General features: G+C 42.7%; 1 protein-coding gene across 1 annotated transcript in view; it reads left to right on the top strand.

Annotated features, from left to right (window-relative positions):
• Positions 1 to 15705, top strand: part of xpr1a (xenotropic and polytropic retrovirus receptor 1a) — a gene marked incomplete at its 3' end in the record, with an annotated part of 100263 nt that overhangs the window by 66212 nt on the left and 18346 nt on the right. Inside the window, exons 3-9 of the mRNA XM_084066371.1 lie at positions 6474 to 6575; positions 10796 to 11016; positions 11570 to 11719; positions 12272 to 12355; positions 13000 to 13081; positions 13290 to 13477; positions 14137 to 14316. Of these exons, the coding sequence (XP_083922497.1) occupies positions 6474 to 6575; positions 10796 to 11016; positions 11570 to 11719; positions 12272 to 12355; positions 13000 to 13081; positions 13290 to 13477; positions 14137 to 14316 (1007 nt within the window). The remainder of the gene's footprint in view (positions 1 to 6473; positions 6576 to 10795; positions 11017 to 11569; positions 11720 to 12271; positions 12356 to 12999; positions 13082 to 13289; positions 13478 to 14136; positions 14317 to 15705) is intronic.

The following is a 15705-nucleotide window of genomic DNA, read 5'->3' as shown; positions in this document are numbered from 1 at the left end:
GTGTGTGTGTGTGCTTGTGTGCGTGTGTGCGCGTGTGTGTGTGTGTGTGTGTGTGTGTGTGTGTGTGTGTGTGCGTGTGTGCGTGTGTGTGTGTGTGTGTGTGTGTGTGTGCGCGTGTGCGTGTGTGTGTGTATTTTCCCCTCTCTCCTGCATGGCTGCTGCAATAATGACCGATTATATCTGAGCTGCTAACACAGAGACAGCCGCTGCTCTGCTCCCTTCACACTGTCAACCTCATGCCGATGAACACTTCTAATAGATAGAGGGAAGAAAGGGGAAGTGGTGGGCAGGGCTCACCCAATAGAAAAACATACATGAGTGACTCCCATTGATGATGCAAGAGGCATAGAACAAACACGCCAACGAGATCCATTGTGTGAACTCTGTGTGTGTGTGTGTGTGTGTGTGTGTGTGTGTGTGTTGATCATCATCACTGGTAGCAGGTTAGAGAGACTGCACATGAAGGATTTATGGGCAGGCTTTATGGGGCCGGGTCAAAGAGTTCCAGCATCGGAATATAAGAAGTAGGGGGATGGTGTGTGTGTGTGTGTGTGTGTGTGTGTGTGTGTGTGTGTGTGTGTGTGTGTAAAGGGTTGGGGCTTACAGTGGGGTTCTGGGGGAGGCTGCCTCATGGAAGTCATCATTTATTTATGCAGACTACAGAGGACGGAGATAGCAGTAGTGGGGGGGGCTGCCTTCTACAAGCCACCAGGGGAATAGGTCAAGAGTTGTTTTTCTAGCGACTACTAACACGACTCTTTGTCTGATTAGGTGAAGGCAATGGATTTATACAATGCACAGCGCTGTATTGCAAACTGTACCGTTTATGTATACACAGCAATTTGGTCTTGTAGCCAATAGCTTGAGCACCGATGCCTACTGCCCCTGTACATACTGTAGGCAGAGTGAGATGACACATATCGGCGCTGACGGGCAGAAACCTTGTATCTCCAAATTTCTACTTTTTACGTTGTTTTGTCATTAAATGCCGTAATTCATCATACAAGAGTTTTTCATCTTTTTCATTTTTACAGCCTGTGTGCATCTGTTGTTTGATGTTTGAGACATCATAGACTATGGATTAGTGCTGATGATGCAGGATAAGGGGGAAACATGCTGTGTTTAGGACACATTCATGGAAGCACATTTCCGTCACTGAATATGTTCATGACATGATTAATGACATGATTTACTATGCTCATTAAGTGCTTCTTTAGTCAATCAAACCAAGTATTGATTTTTGTACAGCTGTACCCTAGAGAAAGAGGAGTTATGTTGCCTGAAACATAGTAAGAGACTCTAGAACTGAGAATTGTAGAAAGATGGATATGTAGGCAGTGCCATTACTGGCTGAAATGTCTTAAAATATGCTCCATGTCCAACCACGGAAATCACGAGAGATAAGAGTTTTGTGAATAGCTGACATTTATAAAGTTGAAATACTGTACCACACACACACACACACACGGACACGGACACGCGGACACACACACGGACACAGTCTGCTAAATGCCTAAACTGTAAACTGTTAACACACACACACACACACACACACACACACACACACACACACACACACACACACACACACACACACGGACAACACACCTCCCATGAAACAGATGTCAGGCAGCCAGCGCTGCGAGAAAGGGTTTTGTTGTGGTTCTGTTCGTCCTGCTGTCTCTGAGGGTCTGTAAGTTGGTTTAGAGACAGGGGCCCCATGACTGCTGAGAGTTGAGGACCAGAGAGAACTCTGTGAGGGACTAGTCTAGCCAGTGGATCCCAAACTGGGGGTCGTCCCCAAATTATTTTGTCGGGTCCCCAGATGATTAGCTTAATGTGCAACATTGTTTTCTCACTCAACAGTAAACAAACCAACATACAGTATAAATGTATACAGGGTATCTGCACATTTCTAAAGTGGCAATTTAATGACTTTTAAGACCTTTTTAATACCAAATTGGTCAAATTGTCAAATATTACGTAAGAAAGAAGCAAACATTGTGGACATTTTCACAATATTTATCTGTGGAACAGAGTCAAACAAAATGTAATGCCTCAACTCCTACAATTCCAGGTAGCTTGTCAGGGTGGGGGGTCCCCAGTTCAAATATGATTATTTTGGGGGGGTCACGGCCTGAAATGTTTGGGAACCCTTGGTCTACTCTAGACTGTCTGAGAGGCTGAAAAAAAAAAGAGAAAAGAATCGGGAATCAAAGGAAATATGGCGCTTCATATTTTCACCGCTTGAACATTTAGTTTTGTACCTCTCGTAGAGTTGAAGCTATTCTTGGGTTAGGTTTTGCACAATGCTGTGCTTCATTAAATGACTCAAGCTGTCATTTCCCTTGATGTCCGGGGTTTTATATGCCTCCACATTCCTATGATCTGGACACAGTGAGCTGTCTACCCCTTTTCAGCCAGACCTGTTATAATGAGGAGCAAAAACTGTGTTTCTGAGAGAAATCAAGTTTAACTGTACACATACCTTGGTTCAGTACAATGACAATCTGTTATGATTTCAGACAGCTTTATAGTTGAGCTGTCACAGCCGTGCCGAGCAAGCGCAAAACTATTGTAATGAGGCTGTGTGTCTGTCTGTCTGTACAGTTTATGCTGTAAAGCACTGTATGTCTCTCTATCCACTAATTTGTCCAACACCGACTGCTAAAAACACGACTCAACTATGCACACCTCTAGGCTGCCTTGTTCTCTATCCTTGTATATTATTCAATTTGAATACAATTAAGCTCTGGTCTTCTGTAAGAAGGAGAGACTGAAGAGCTGTCGGTGTAACGATGAAATGCTGACCATGTTGAGTACCGTTGATGAGGGTTGAAGTTGTGTGGTGTGAGTAGCAGCGATGATGACAACGAAAGTGGTTTCAGATCAAAGAACGTATGGACGTGAACTCTCAGTGACTCACTGACGCATGTATGGGTTCAAAAAGAACACGCTTTGACTCAGATCTTAATTTTTTACACATCTTGCACATGGACGCACGGCGCGTGTTCAAACACACATGAGAAAACAAACACAGGTGCACTCTATCTCTTGGATCTTCACTGCACTGTACTACCACGCCAACAAGGAGAGAGATGAAAGTGGATGGATGCGGGAGTCACTTTATAACCCCGACTACACTACACCTTTCTCAGCTTTCATGAATACTGTATCTCTAATACAGTATGTCATTCTGTACCTTATTCTGTACCTTCATAATACGTTTAATCTCTAGCACTCTCCCTGTTTTGTCTGTGGTCCACCACCCTTTCTATTCTGTATAACCTGATAATTTATTACGTAAAATTTAAATTGTTTTAAAATACAGTACAACTCAATTTGGTACTTGGAACTGGCCGACTCCATTAGGCCCATTAGCCATTCTGCCACGGAACAGTGACTATACTAGCCAGGCAATCAGTAAATGATTTAGGCTGCCAGCCAGTCGGCAAGTCGAGCACGCCCATGTATCTCCATCCACACAACCAGTCACTCATCCATCCGCATGAGTCAGCCATTCAGTCAGTCATCCGGTCAGCCAGCAGATGTTTAGACGGATGAATCTTGGATGGTTCAGTGGTTCAGAGTGTTGTGGCTGCAGCTGAATTGTGCACTGAAGCAAAAAGCCTGATTGAGATGCGTTGTGAGCTCGCTACTGTATTTCCATTGTACGAGAGAGGAGGGGAGCTGCTTCCTTAAATCTTCCTTTTCTGTCTCCATCTGTCATCTCACTCTTTTTACAGTTGATTCTCTTCCAAAAGACACTTAACCTTGTCCTCCTCTCCCTTTCCTGCACTGTTCTTCCTCCCTGCTCCATTCTCTTCCTGTTTACCTCCTTCCAGTCCTTCTCCCGGACCTGCTAACACATTGATTTTTGTTTGACAGAAAGTAATTAAAGGGATAGTTCACCCCCAAAATGACTTTTTTCCTATCGATTAGTCACCCCATGGAGGCTTGAATTCGTGGATATTTTTCGTTTTTTGTCGCATTCCTAAGTAAATAATTTGATGACCAGCAGCGAGTCTCCTTTGTGTCTCCTACCGGAACCGCTGCCTACCAGTCGGCTGGTCATCAAATTATTGAGTCACACACACACACACACACACACACACACACACACACACACACACACACACACACACACACACACACACACACACACACACACACACACACACACACACACACACACACACACACACACACACACACACACAGTAGAGCACAGAGGTGTCAGATTTCACTTACCAGTGTGTGAGAGAGAGACATGGCAGAGCACCACACACACACACACACACACACACACACACACACACACACACACACACACACACACACACACACACACACACACACACACACACACACACACACACACACACACACACACACACACAGAGAGAGACAGACACAGATGCACTCATTTGGTAGCCCCCCTGTAAATGACTTGTAAATGTCAGTCTTGTTTTTTTGCAGTTTGTTCAGCCTTTTTAACCATTTGCAGTGGTTTAATTAAACATTTAATTGATTGCACTGCTAAAAGGGTATGGGTGCTGTTTCTCATCTATTTGTACCATGTGTTAGGCTCTAGTGGTTTGATTGCGTGTGTGTGTGTGTGTGTGTGTGTGTGTGTGTGTGTGTGTGTGTGTGTGTGTGTGTGTGTGTGTGTGTGTGTGTGTGTGTGTGTGTGTGTGTGTGTGTGTGTGTGTGTGTGTGTGTGTGTGTGTGCTTGCGTGTGCGTGTGCGCTTGCGTGCCTGTACACATGAACACTTGCTTGTGTGGCGTGCGTGGTGTGCGTGCGTGCATGTGTGTGTGAACAGACCAGACCAGGAATATTGACAGCTTGCAGCCTTGGGCATCTCTTTGTTATTACTGTGTACAGAATTGAATGCCTCTCCATCTAAAGGTTGCTGCCTGCATGGAGAGAGCTCACTTTATACGATAGCTAATGTTTTCACTGCAATATCACCCTCGGCCTTGGCTCAGACAAGCGCTTTTTTTATAGTTAGCTTTCCCATCATCGCCCTTCACCGCTGCTGAAGCCCATTCGTTTTTCATTTAGCCATGCGTGGTTTGGTTTGGCTGGGTTGAATGAGGGTCATGCTTTGGCATTTAGATAGCAGTGACACTGCAGGTTCTCACATGAAAATATCAAATATGTTTTCTCTTGAAAATATTGTATTCTTGTCAAGTGACACGTCACGTTACACTTTACTGTTACTGACTACCTCAGGCTAATCAGGCTCGATCTACAAGTTCACATTATTAAGAGAAAGAGGCAGAGAAAGATGTTCTATGTATTGCCATGTGCTCATAATGTTTTTATGTTTGTGCATGCATACATGCAAGCATGTGTGGGTCGGCAACTAGAAACATTGTTTTAATCTCAGTCAGTCAGGTATCAGATAACCGGTGCTGAAGGACAGAGGATTGCTTGAGACAGAGTGTCAATGCTGATTGAATTGGACGCTCCTGAAGAAGGCATACAGGGTTATGGCAGAGATGAGACGGCAGGAAGGAGGCTGTAGATCCAATTATATACCTGTTTTTCTCTTAGAGAGAGAGTCTGTGCTGTTTTTAGTGTTTTATGATCATTGTTTGTCACTGGTCAACATGTTTTTTTTTTATATTCTACTTTGCCTTGACTGCTTGACCAACAAAATTTACCAAAAAGCATATTTAATCCATTTAGACCGGGAACGCAGCTGTGTGTCCTTTTAAGATTTCTTTGGGCTATTCAAAAATAGCAGATATACAAGCTCATAGCGCGGCACCGAGTGCCACGCTATGAGCTTGTAGATCTGCTATTTCTTTTAAATTGTGAAAATTTCGTGCAAATCTTTGAATATATACTTTTAAGGCGAAGATTTGTTACTCAAATCTTTGTTTCTGGGGATCTCTAGAACAACATATTTTTATATTTTTATATTTTTATATTTTTATATTTTTATATTTTTATATTTTTATATTTTTATATTTTTATATTTCTTATGTAAAAAATTAAAAAAACTATTAGGATTTAGAAGACATTTTTAGAATCGAACTAGGAATAGGCGAACATTTGCAGAAAATATCATATCTACAAGCTCACAACACGTCACAATGCACGTTGTTAGCTTGGCTCGGCTATTTTTGGCGAAGTGATTTGGTGTCGGGAGGGGGGGGGAATTGCAGGCCTAGTATAGAGCTCTTGGGCGACCCCGGTCAATACAGTAGGGTTTAAGTGGTTAATGTGCCTTGGTGGTATGGGGCAGCTATACCAGGTGTGAATGTTTTATGTATTTGTATGAATATTAATTATGAATAAACTGCAATGGAAAAGCACTTACTTGGTTAAAAATAAAATCACCCTGCCCTTCACTTTTTAAGGTTTTGGCTTTAAAGCTTCATTTGATTACAGTAGTACTACTGCAATTTGACAATGTGTCTAACTTCTGCATGTTTCTCTATGTTCTTTCTCTTTCTTCAGTCACAGATGAAGACACAGTCAAGAGATACTACGCCAAGTTTGAGGAGAAGTTTTTCCAGACCTGTGAGAAGGAGCTTTTGAAAATCAACACATTCTATTCAGGTATGTGTATTCCCCAGTTGTATTTCAGTTGATGATCGATCACGTTGTATGTGGAATACATCTAATCAACCCAGACTGATATATCGTAGACTTACCATATATATGTATTTCAAATCATACAAGGGCACGATTTCACAAGTCTTGAAGTGATCAAGTGATTCATCCCCATTAGTGGAAATTTAAAAAACAAATCTAAATTATATTTCATTACATTACTCCTAGAAATGCATGATTTATTCCCACCTTAATGTGTCCACAGGTGGGCTATTTCAGTGGCTACTGGCTAGTGAGTTAGCCGCGTTCCGAGCCAAATGACATCGTGTCTAATCTTGGTCCTTTGATTGAGCGTTTGCCGTGACTGTCATATTTAGCTGAGCTGCCTATGTGTATTTCAGGGTGAGAGGGAGTCTATGTATGTCATGTAATGTGAGATGGAGTGAGTCCATATATTCTGAAGTCCCTGTTTGGCTTGAACTTAAACAGCGCTTCCCCTAGAGGCTATGTGTGGAACTACAGTGTCTCTGTGCGCTCCAAAGTCCAATTACGGTTCAAGGCCTCCTCGTAGCTGGGACATTCAGATTCATTATTTCCCAAGCTCGTATAATGAGCACAGGCTTTAGAGTCTGAAAGATGGCTATGACCGTAAAATACACTGGAGCAGAAATCAAAGTAGACCTAGTTTGATGTTCCATATTAAAGTCAAGGAGATGCTGTAGAACTTTGTGTTTTTCCTCCTCTAATGACAAATCTTCCTGTGCTTGTCTCATCTGATTAAAGGCCGGAGGCTTGATATCCATTACCTATAGGCCAGGTTGGATGGCTTTCTTTTTTTTTCTTCTTTTTTTTTTAAAGGCTGTTACATTCTGGGATTCAAGCCAACATCCTCCTGGGCCTGGCCAACTGACCATCCATTATCTTCCCTAGTCCTGCAAATTGATTAGAGGAAACAGGATAAGGGAGAGAAGGGAATAGAATACAGAATTGCATAGAATATAACAAAGAATGGACTAGCATGGGTTTACATTGTAACACTCTGTAACATTTGACTGTGTAGATTAATGCTGACAGTAGAGGCATATTTAATAATTGTCAGCTTCCTCAATAGAGTGAAGGTGTGAGGCTGATATTATGTATCAAAACATAATAATCTCTCTCCACCCCTCAGACTTGTATTCCAGAAAGCAGGATTAGCAAGTTATCTGGATCTGTTTAGTCAAAATATAGGGACTCACAAAAGATCTGTATCTGTTACTTTGGCATTTGAAACTCCTACCCTGCCCCTACAATACAATATATAAATGGGCTAGTGAAGTAGTAGGTTTAAGACCCATGAATGAATAAGCTGCAACAGTTAATAACTTTCAATCTGGTGTCCCTAGTTTGGCTGTCATTATAGTCAAAATAGACATTCAAATTTCAAAAATAGCTTAAATAGCGAGCTACGAGCTCGATGCGTGTTCGTGTTGTACTACAAAGTATAAAACTGAGCTTAAGTGGTTAATCAGACTAATCCATTTAGTCAATTATCGAAAAAATCTATCAGACCTTTGTGTTATTTAAAAAATGTGCTTGTTGATTATTTGATAAATCAAAAGAGTAATATATGGAATAATTGCAAAGAAAATAATAAAATACTTGCAGGCCTAAAGGGAATGCATGAAAACCAGAGAGTGACAGAGAAAGATGGAGCTGCAACTTTACATAAGCGACTCCATGTACATACTGGAGCAGCTCTACAGCACTCTCTGTCTCTCACTTGAAAGGGGTCCTTGACCTCCTGAGGTCATTGTGAATCAGTACATCAGTGCTCTGAAAAGAAGCCTCTGATGGACAAAGAGAGATGCTCTCTCTCTGTGTCTGGAAATCTTTTGATAAAAGTTTATTTTCAGGTTGACAAAAGTACTTTTCCCTGTTAATGTTTCATCTTTGACAGTTCCCGGGGGAAAAATTAAAAAAATCTCATTGTATTTCACCACAGGGGAGTAGCACTATAAGAACACACCGGAGCACAGCTCCAGAACTTCTTTTCTTTTAATGGTCAAAGGATTTGCTCTGTTTTAAATGATCAAGACAGACAACGTGCCAAATAGAATGAATAATCAATGAATATTATATACTTTATACTTTCTGTATACTTAATATTGTAGGCCTGTTTCCCTGGCTTGACTAATACATCGTCTTATTGATTTCTTAGCTTATTCTATTCACGTTAGCCCCCACAAACTGACACCCACACGTTGCATGATTTGACAGCTATTGCAGGACATTTTGACAGCTACTGTATGACTATGATGTACAACTTGATGCCATCGCTCAGGAAAACAAAACCTGCAGCAGAATCCTGCTACGATCCTCCTCCCCCGTTGTGGCGATTTATTTGACAGTGTTTTGAGAGCAGGGAGTACTTAGTCAATGTATAAAGTGAGTTGAACTGTTGACTTACTTAGCCTACAACGTTGGTTTTATAGAGCGTGTGGTGTGTATGATAGCTACCAGCATTTTACTTTTATTGTGAGTTAGCTTTTGGATCCCGTCTGTCTGCTATTGCTGAATTAAGATTATTTATTTATATGCTTATGAAGCTGTGGGAATATCTTTCAAAACAATTCAAAAATAGAAAGAATTGCCAATCTACAAGCTCACAACACATTGCATTTTGCAATTCATTTGCTTAAATTTGCTTAAAGTGTTATGTCTAGTATATATATATATATATATATATATATATATATATATATATATATATATATATATATATATATATATATATATATATATATATATATATATATATATATATATATTATTAAATAATGAATGCTGTGTTGTCTATGTATGTTGACATCATTAAAACACAGCGCCCCTACAAAATGAAACCCCTCTACACCACTGTCTGCCATACCATTGAACACTGGACACCAATGCCTGTCTATAAAAAATCATTGAACCCCCTTCAGGTGAGGAATTGGATCACTCATTCAAACAGGTGGCGGCTGGAGCCAGATGGATCAAACCATGCTCCATGTGGTCAGTGGATCACTGTGGTCTTTTCGGTCCCTCAATACTAAGGCCAAGATCTTTTCACTGCCATCATAATAAACCACTCCGTTGGCACACGGTCCACGGCTTGACTTTCTCACGCCTCTGGTCTCCTCTCGCTGCTGTCCATTCAAGCAACACACCACACACACACACACACACACACACACACACACACACACACACACACACACACACACACACACACACACACACACACACACACACACACACTGGATGAGTCTGGCTGTGACAGACAGCAGTGGTACTCACACGTGGATTAGTCTAACTTTAGACATCAAAGCAGTGCTACTATTGTGACATTCCTAGTGTGAAATCGTGTGTGTGTGTGTGTGTGTGTGTGTGTGTGTGTGTGTGTGTGTGTGTGTGTGTGTGTGTGTGTGTGTGTGTGTGTGTGTGTGTGTGTGTGTGTGTGTGTGTGTGTGTGTGTGTGTGTGTGTGTGTGTGTGTGTGTGTGTGTGTGTGTGTGTGTGTGCGTGTGTCTGTGTGTCAAAGCAAGAAAATCACCATGGTCTCCTCTGTATGTCTGGGGCTTCTGCCAGCACTGATAGTCCAGGTTTGAGATCATACCTTGGGAACATAACCAACTCATGTTTTTGCAGAAGTTCAAGTGTGATTTATGAATGGGAGGGACAGACGGGAAGGGAAGGGTGAGAGAGAGACCATAGGCTGGAGAGGACAGGCGGCGCACCAGGGCTGAAAGGAGCTAAGGCTGGGGGACATTAATTGAGATCTGTAGCCGATGCTGTGAATGACAACTGTAAGTGTTTAAAGAACAGACAAGCAACTTGAATGTTGAGAGGAGAAACAAGAGTACAGAATGGTGCCTAGAATGCCTGGCTGGGAACTGGAAGGGGGTGGGGCAGCAGCATAGAGAGAATGGTGAAGGAATAATGGAATGCAGGCTAATGTCCAGGGCCTCTCCAATTCTCTCTCTATCTCTCTCTCACTCTCCCCCTGGGTTTATTATTGACCCATCTGTGACCCACATTATGGCTTCTCACCAGGCAGTGTTTACAAGTCTGCAAACCTAATACTCTCCTTCATTCGGCTTCCTGGCATACAAGACAGGAGAGGAGAGTAAAGAATAGCAGTTGTAGAGCAGCAAAACCACTCCAACTCATGTTTGTGTCTTTTCTCCCCCGTCTTTCTACCTGTAGAAAAGCTTGCTGAAGCCCAGAGACGTTTCGCCACTCTGCAGAATGAGCTGCAGTCTTCTCTGGACGCCCAGCGGGAGAGCAACGCTCCAGCCGGCCTGCGGAAACGCAAGACGGTGTTCCACCTGTCACAGGAGGAGCGCTGCAAACATCGCAACATCAAGGACCTGCAGCTAGCCTTCAGCGAGTTCTACCTCAGCCTCATCCTACTCCAGAACTACCAGGTCAAAGCACATGGCACAAGCACATACGCACGCACAAACACGTTCAAGTTTTTTTTTTTTCTTCTTTTTTTTTTTTTTATCCCACGATTTTGTAACCCTTTTTTCACCCGGTGCCAATTTTCTAAGTGATCCTGGGCGCTACACTCCCCCCACAGCCTAGGGAGCCAAGGGCCGAGCTCATGCCTCCTCCAATGCATGAGAGCTGACCTTCCCTTCCCCTCCATCAGGCGCCCCGGCTGTCATGGGGGAGGCGATATAGCGACCAGGATTACTACATGTTTTTGTGAGGGTATTAACTATCCTAGGAGTTCAAGTTCATGCAAGAAAGTGTCCAAGGATCTTCAGATCTGTGGAGATTCATTGTGGAATATTCGGAGGAATATGTTGACACTTCATTTTAGGTTTATTTAAGTATGCAAGGTATTCATTTGAGCTAATTTATTTTTTCTCATTATGAGTCATTCCAAGCATGAGGCATCCCTAACTGTCTGTCTCGCTGTAATTGTTACTAAATTCATTTTTGATCACTCTCTTTTTATTTTGGGTTTGACAGAATCTGAACTTCACTGGCTTCCGTAAGATTCTGAAGAAGCATGACAAGATCCTGGACACCCCCCGCGGGGCCGACTGGCGCGTTGCTCACGTGGAGGTGGCCCCTTTCTACACCTGCAAGAAGATCACCCAGCTCATCTCTGAGACAGAGGTGCACACGCACACACAGGCTCACTCACACACACACACTCTACTTGTTGCTGTGCAATAGGCCTACTGGGCATTGTTATGGTGATTTATGGGTCGAGTGCCAGTGTCACACACCAAAAATAGCAGATCTACAAGCACACAACACGTCTGATCTGCTATTTTCGGTGTGCGACACAGGAGCGCGACTAGGTGTGATTGATGTGCACCGATAATGGACAATGGACAAAGGAAACTTAGGGACACACGCACACGTAAGCACACGCACACACACACTGGATGAGTCTGGCTGTGACAGACAGCATCGGTACTCACACGTGGATTAGTCTAACTTTAGACATCAAAGCATTGCTACTATTATGACATTCCTAGTGTGAAATCGTGTGTGTGTGTGTGTGTGTGTGTGTGTGTGTGTGTGTGTGTGTGTGTGTGTGTGTGTGTGTGTGTGTGTGTGTGTGTGTGTGTGTGTGTGTGTGTGTGTGTGTGTGTGTGTGTGTGTGTGTGTGTGTGTGTGTGTGTGTGTGTGTGCGTGCGTGCGTGCATGTGTTTTCCCTAGGCCCTGGTGACCACAGAGCTGGAGGGAGGGGACCGTCAGAAGGCCATGAAGAGGCTGAGAGTGCCTCCACTGGGGGCAGCACAGGTCAAACATACTGCTCATCAAACCATACTGTAGTTTGCTCCGTCATTACACCTCACTCCCAGCTTATTATTATATTCTACATTACTGATCTATTAAACAGCTACAGAGGAGATAAGTCCAACATGGATGTGCCCTAACCATCCAACTCTTAATATATAGGGTGGGAGGGCTGGGGGGTAGGGGTGCTATGGTTACAGAGAGAACACTCTACCCTTTAGTATTGATTTTTTAAGTGTCTCTCCATGGTGGACTGACAGGATATCCCTCTAAAATAAGACAGCGGGTCTTCTTTCCCCCCCGTATCATACATTATATTATATATTACTGCATTAATTACAGGAGTTATGGAAGATAAATATTGACCTGTGCATTTCCTCCCCAAGGCGCGGTTATAGGAAATGTTTGTATATACAAGTATCAAATGTGTAGTAAATGAGTTAATATTAGCTTAAATCTTATGGAGGGATTGTAAAGGTTAACTTAAATGCTAAATACAAAATCAACAGTATGATGTTTGATTCATGAATAGATATACTGAATGTGACAAGTTAAAGATGTTTTCCTGATATATTGTATAGAGTTAAAGTGTGAGGAGTCAGAGGTAATCGTGAATGTTCCTCTGTATTCTTTTGTGCCCCGTGCAGCCGGCTCTGGCCTGGACGACGTTCCGTGTTGGTCTCTACTGTGGAGTCTTCATCGTTCTCGCCATCTCCTTCATCCTCACTGGTAGTCATAAGAATGAGAATTAACATTTACATAAAAAAATCCTTCCTGCCCTGTGTACGTTTGGACATTTGGTAGATATAATGTCATATACACAGTATGTGTCGCTGGTTGATTTGTTCTGGATGAAGATGTGCTGGTAAAGTTATGCTTGATAATTGCTTTTTGTCAAAACGATTGATGCCTAGTACGTCACTTTCAATCCTACTAGGTGCCGTGTTGATCCGTTACGAGAACATTTGGCCTCTGGTGAGGATCTACCGGGGTGGTTTCCTGTTGATCCAGTTCCTTTTCCTGTTGGGAATCAACACGTATGGATGGAGACAGGCCGGGGTCAACCACGTCCTGATCTTTGAAATCAATCCACGCAACAACCTGTCACATCAGCATCTGTTTGAGGCAAGAGAACCTCTTTAACACAGCTGTTAGTGTACCTTCCATCTCCACAACGTAGACCTATCTGGAATGGAAATTGGAAATGCATACATTTTTTAGAATGACCATCGTGCATTTTGAAAGCTATTAGCAATTAGCTATGTAGATAATAGAGGCAGAGGGGTCGTGAAGGTCAACAAAACAAACCATTCGATATTTAAACTCCAATAAGAATACACCCAAAATCATAGCTATGCAGTGTTCATCCAACAGCTACAATGTAAAGTAGTTTTATTTTATTTTATTACAAAAGTGTGAAAAATGTGTGAATCAGAACTATTTAACCCTTTAAGACCGGTAGAAGCATCTGTGTCATTTTTTTATTTGAGCTAAAAAGCATTATTTTTACACGCGCTATGAGCTTGTAGATCTGCTATTTTTGAGAAATCGTGAAAATTTGGGGCCCAAATACAGTACATATACATTTTGAGGTCCTTGACATGAAAAAGTTTGAGAACCACTGACATAGTAATATACGTTTATTTATTTTTCAACTGTTAGGATTTAGAAGACATTTTGTAGAATCGGCCTCAGGTCTTAATGGGTTAATTATTTTATTATTGTGAAAACCAACTAACAGTGTGCCACATATCTCTTCCTTCTCCCCCGTCTTTGTGCTACAGATTGCTGGTTTCATGGGTGTGCTGTGGTGTATCAGCATCCTGTCCTGTCTCTACTCTGAGTACACCATGGTGCCCATGCAGGTCAACCCTCTGATCCTCTACGGCTTCATGGTTCTCTTCCTCATCAACCCCTTCAAGACCTGCTACTACAAGTCCCGCTTCTGGCTGCTCAAACTGCTGGTAAGTCTACTACTGGTGGTTCTCAACCTGTGGGCTGGGGACCACTGGTGGGCCACGAGGGTATTGCAAGTGGGCCCCCAAATAATTGCCGAAACACTAAGATTTTAATGATAATATAACTTTAATATTAAAAAAATCACACCCAGTGTGAAGTGGGCGGTGTGTGGTCATCACAACATGACTCACTTAAAACTTTTTTTAAAGTCCATACTGCTATTCATAGGGCTGCACATGTGTCATGTGTTTCGCTAGCCAATCACAGTCCTGAATTTGCAAAGTCAGCCAATCACATTACAGCTAGTGGTGATGACACTAGCTGTAATGTGATTGGCTGACTTTGCAAAAGTATAGATTTGCATTGACTGTGGAAGGGTTAGGGGTGTAGACTGCGTTGTAGACTATTGGCCAATCATAGTGCAGGATTGGTCAGTGTCCAAAACTCACTTATAGGGGGCGGTTACACCGCCCCAAAAAGTAAAAATATGTAATGGTATTTTTTTCTTTAAAACCTTGAAAGAATGAGTTTTCATTGTGATACAGATGAATAGGAACTTAAAGTGTACTACGCTAGTTCCATTGATCCAAGCCAGAACACAATCAATTGATTGATCATTAAAATAAACGTGAACGCTTTAGAGATTTTAAAGTGGGCCCTTGTCCACAAAAGGTTGAGAACCACTGGTCTATTCCACAACTACATCTTCTGTTTATGTTTATCTCCGTAAATGCCGCCGCCCCACGCTTTTTATTCTACTCAGCTCTATGCTGATTGGCTCAAAATGAACTGACAGCGACAGCCAAGCTGCGATTCATTGTTTGAATCTAGCTTCTGACCTCTAGGCTGAAGTACGACTGCAGCCGAAAATATAAACACACACAAACACGCGCGCGCGAGCTTATAAGCTTTACATGGAAAGCGCTCTGAATACTTGTATGGGTGTGTCTGTGTACATGCATGTGTGCATTTGTCTTAATGTGTGTATGTGTCTATATGAATACAATATATTTTATCTGTGACAGATCACATGTTTACAAACCCTCCTCTGTTGCGCTCTGTTCTTTGTCTAAGCCGCGCTAGCTGTGTGGTTTGAGGCGTAGGGGGGTGGGGTGGGAAGGGGGGATGGAGGGGGGGTGGCGTGGAGGGCAGAAGGGTGAGAGATAATAGAATGCAGCCCAGTCCCAGGGGATGTGGCGGCTGTGACTGTGCAATCATTACCGGCATGGATCTATCAGTATGCTGCTGCCCCGAGCTTCTCAGTCCTTTCCTATTCCTCCTCCTCCCCTCTCCTCTTCCCTCTCTCCCACTCCCTCTCTTCTTATGCTCATACCCCTCCTCTTTTCTAATTCCCCAGCACCCCCCCCTCCTCCCCTTCTTCCCCTGCTCCACTC

This window comes from Gymnoscopelus microlampas, assembly GCF_963454915.1.
Source record: "Gymnoscopelus microlampas genome assembly, chromosome: 9".
NCBI lineage: Eukaryota > Metazoa > Chordata > Actinopteri > Myctophiformes > Myctophidae > Gymnoscopelus > Gymnoscopelus microlampas.
Note: the sequence above shows the minus strand (reverse complement) of the source record. Positions and strands in the feature narration are given on the sequence as shown.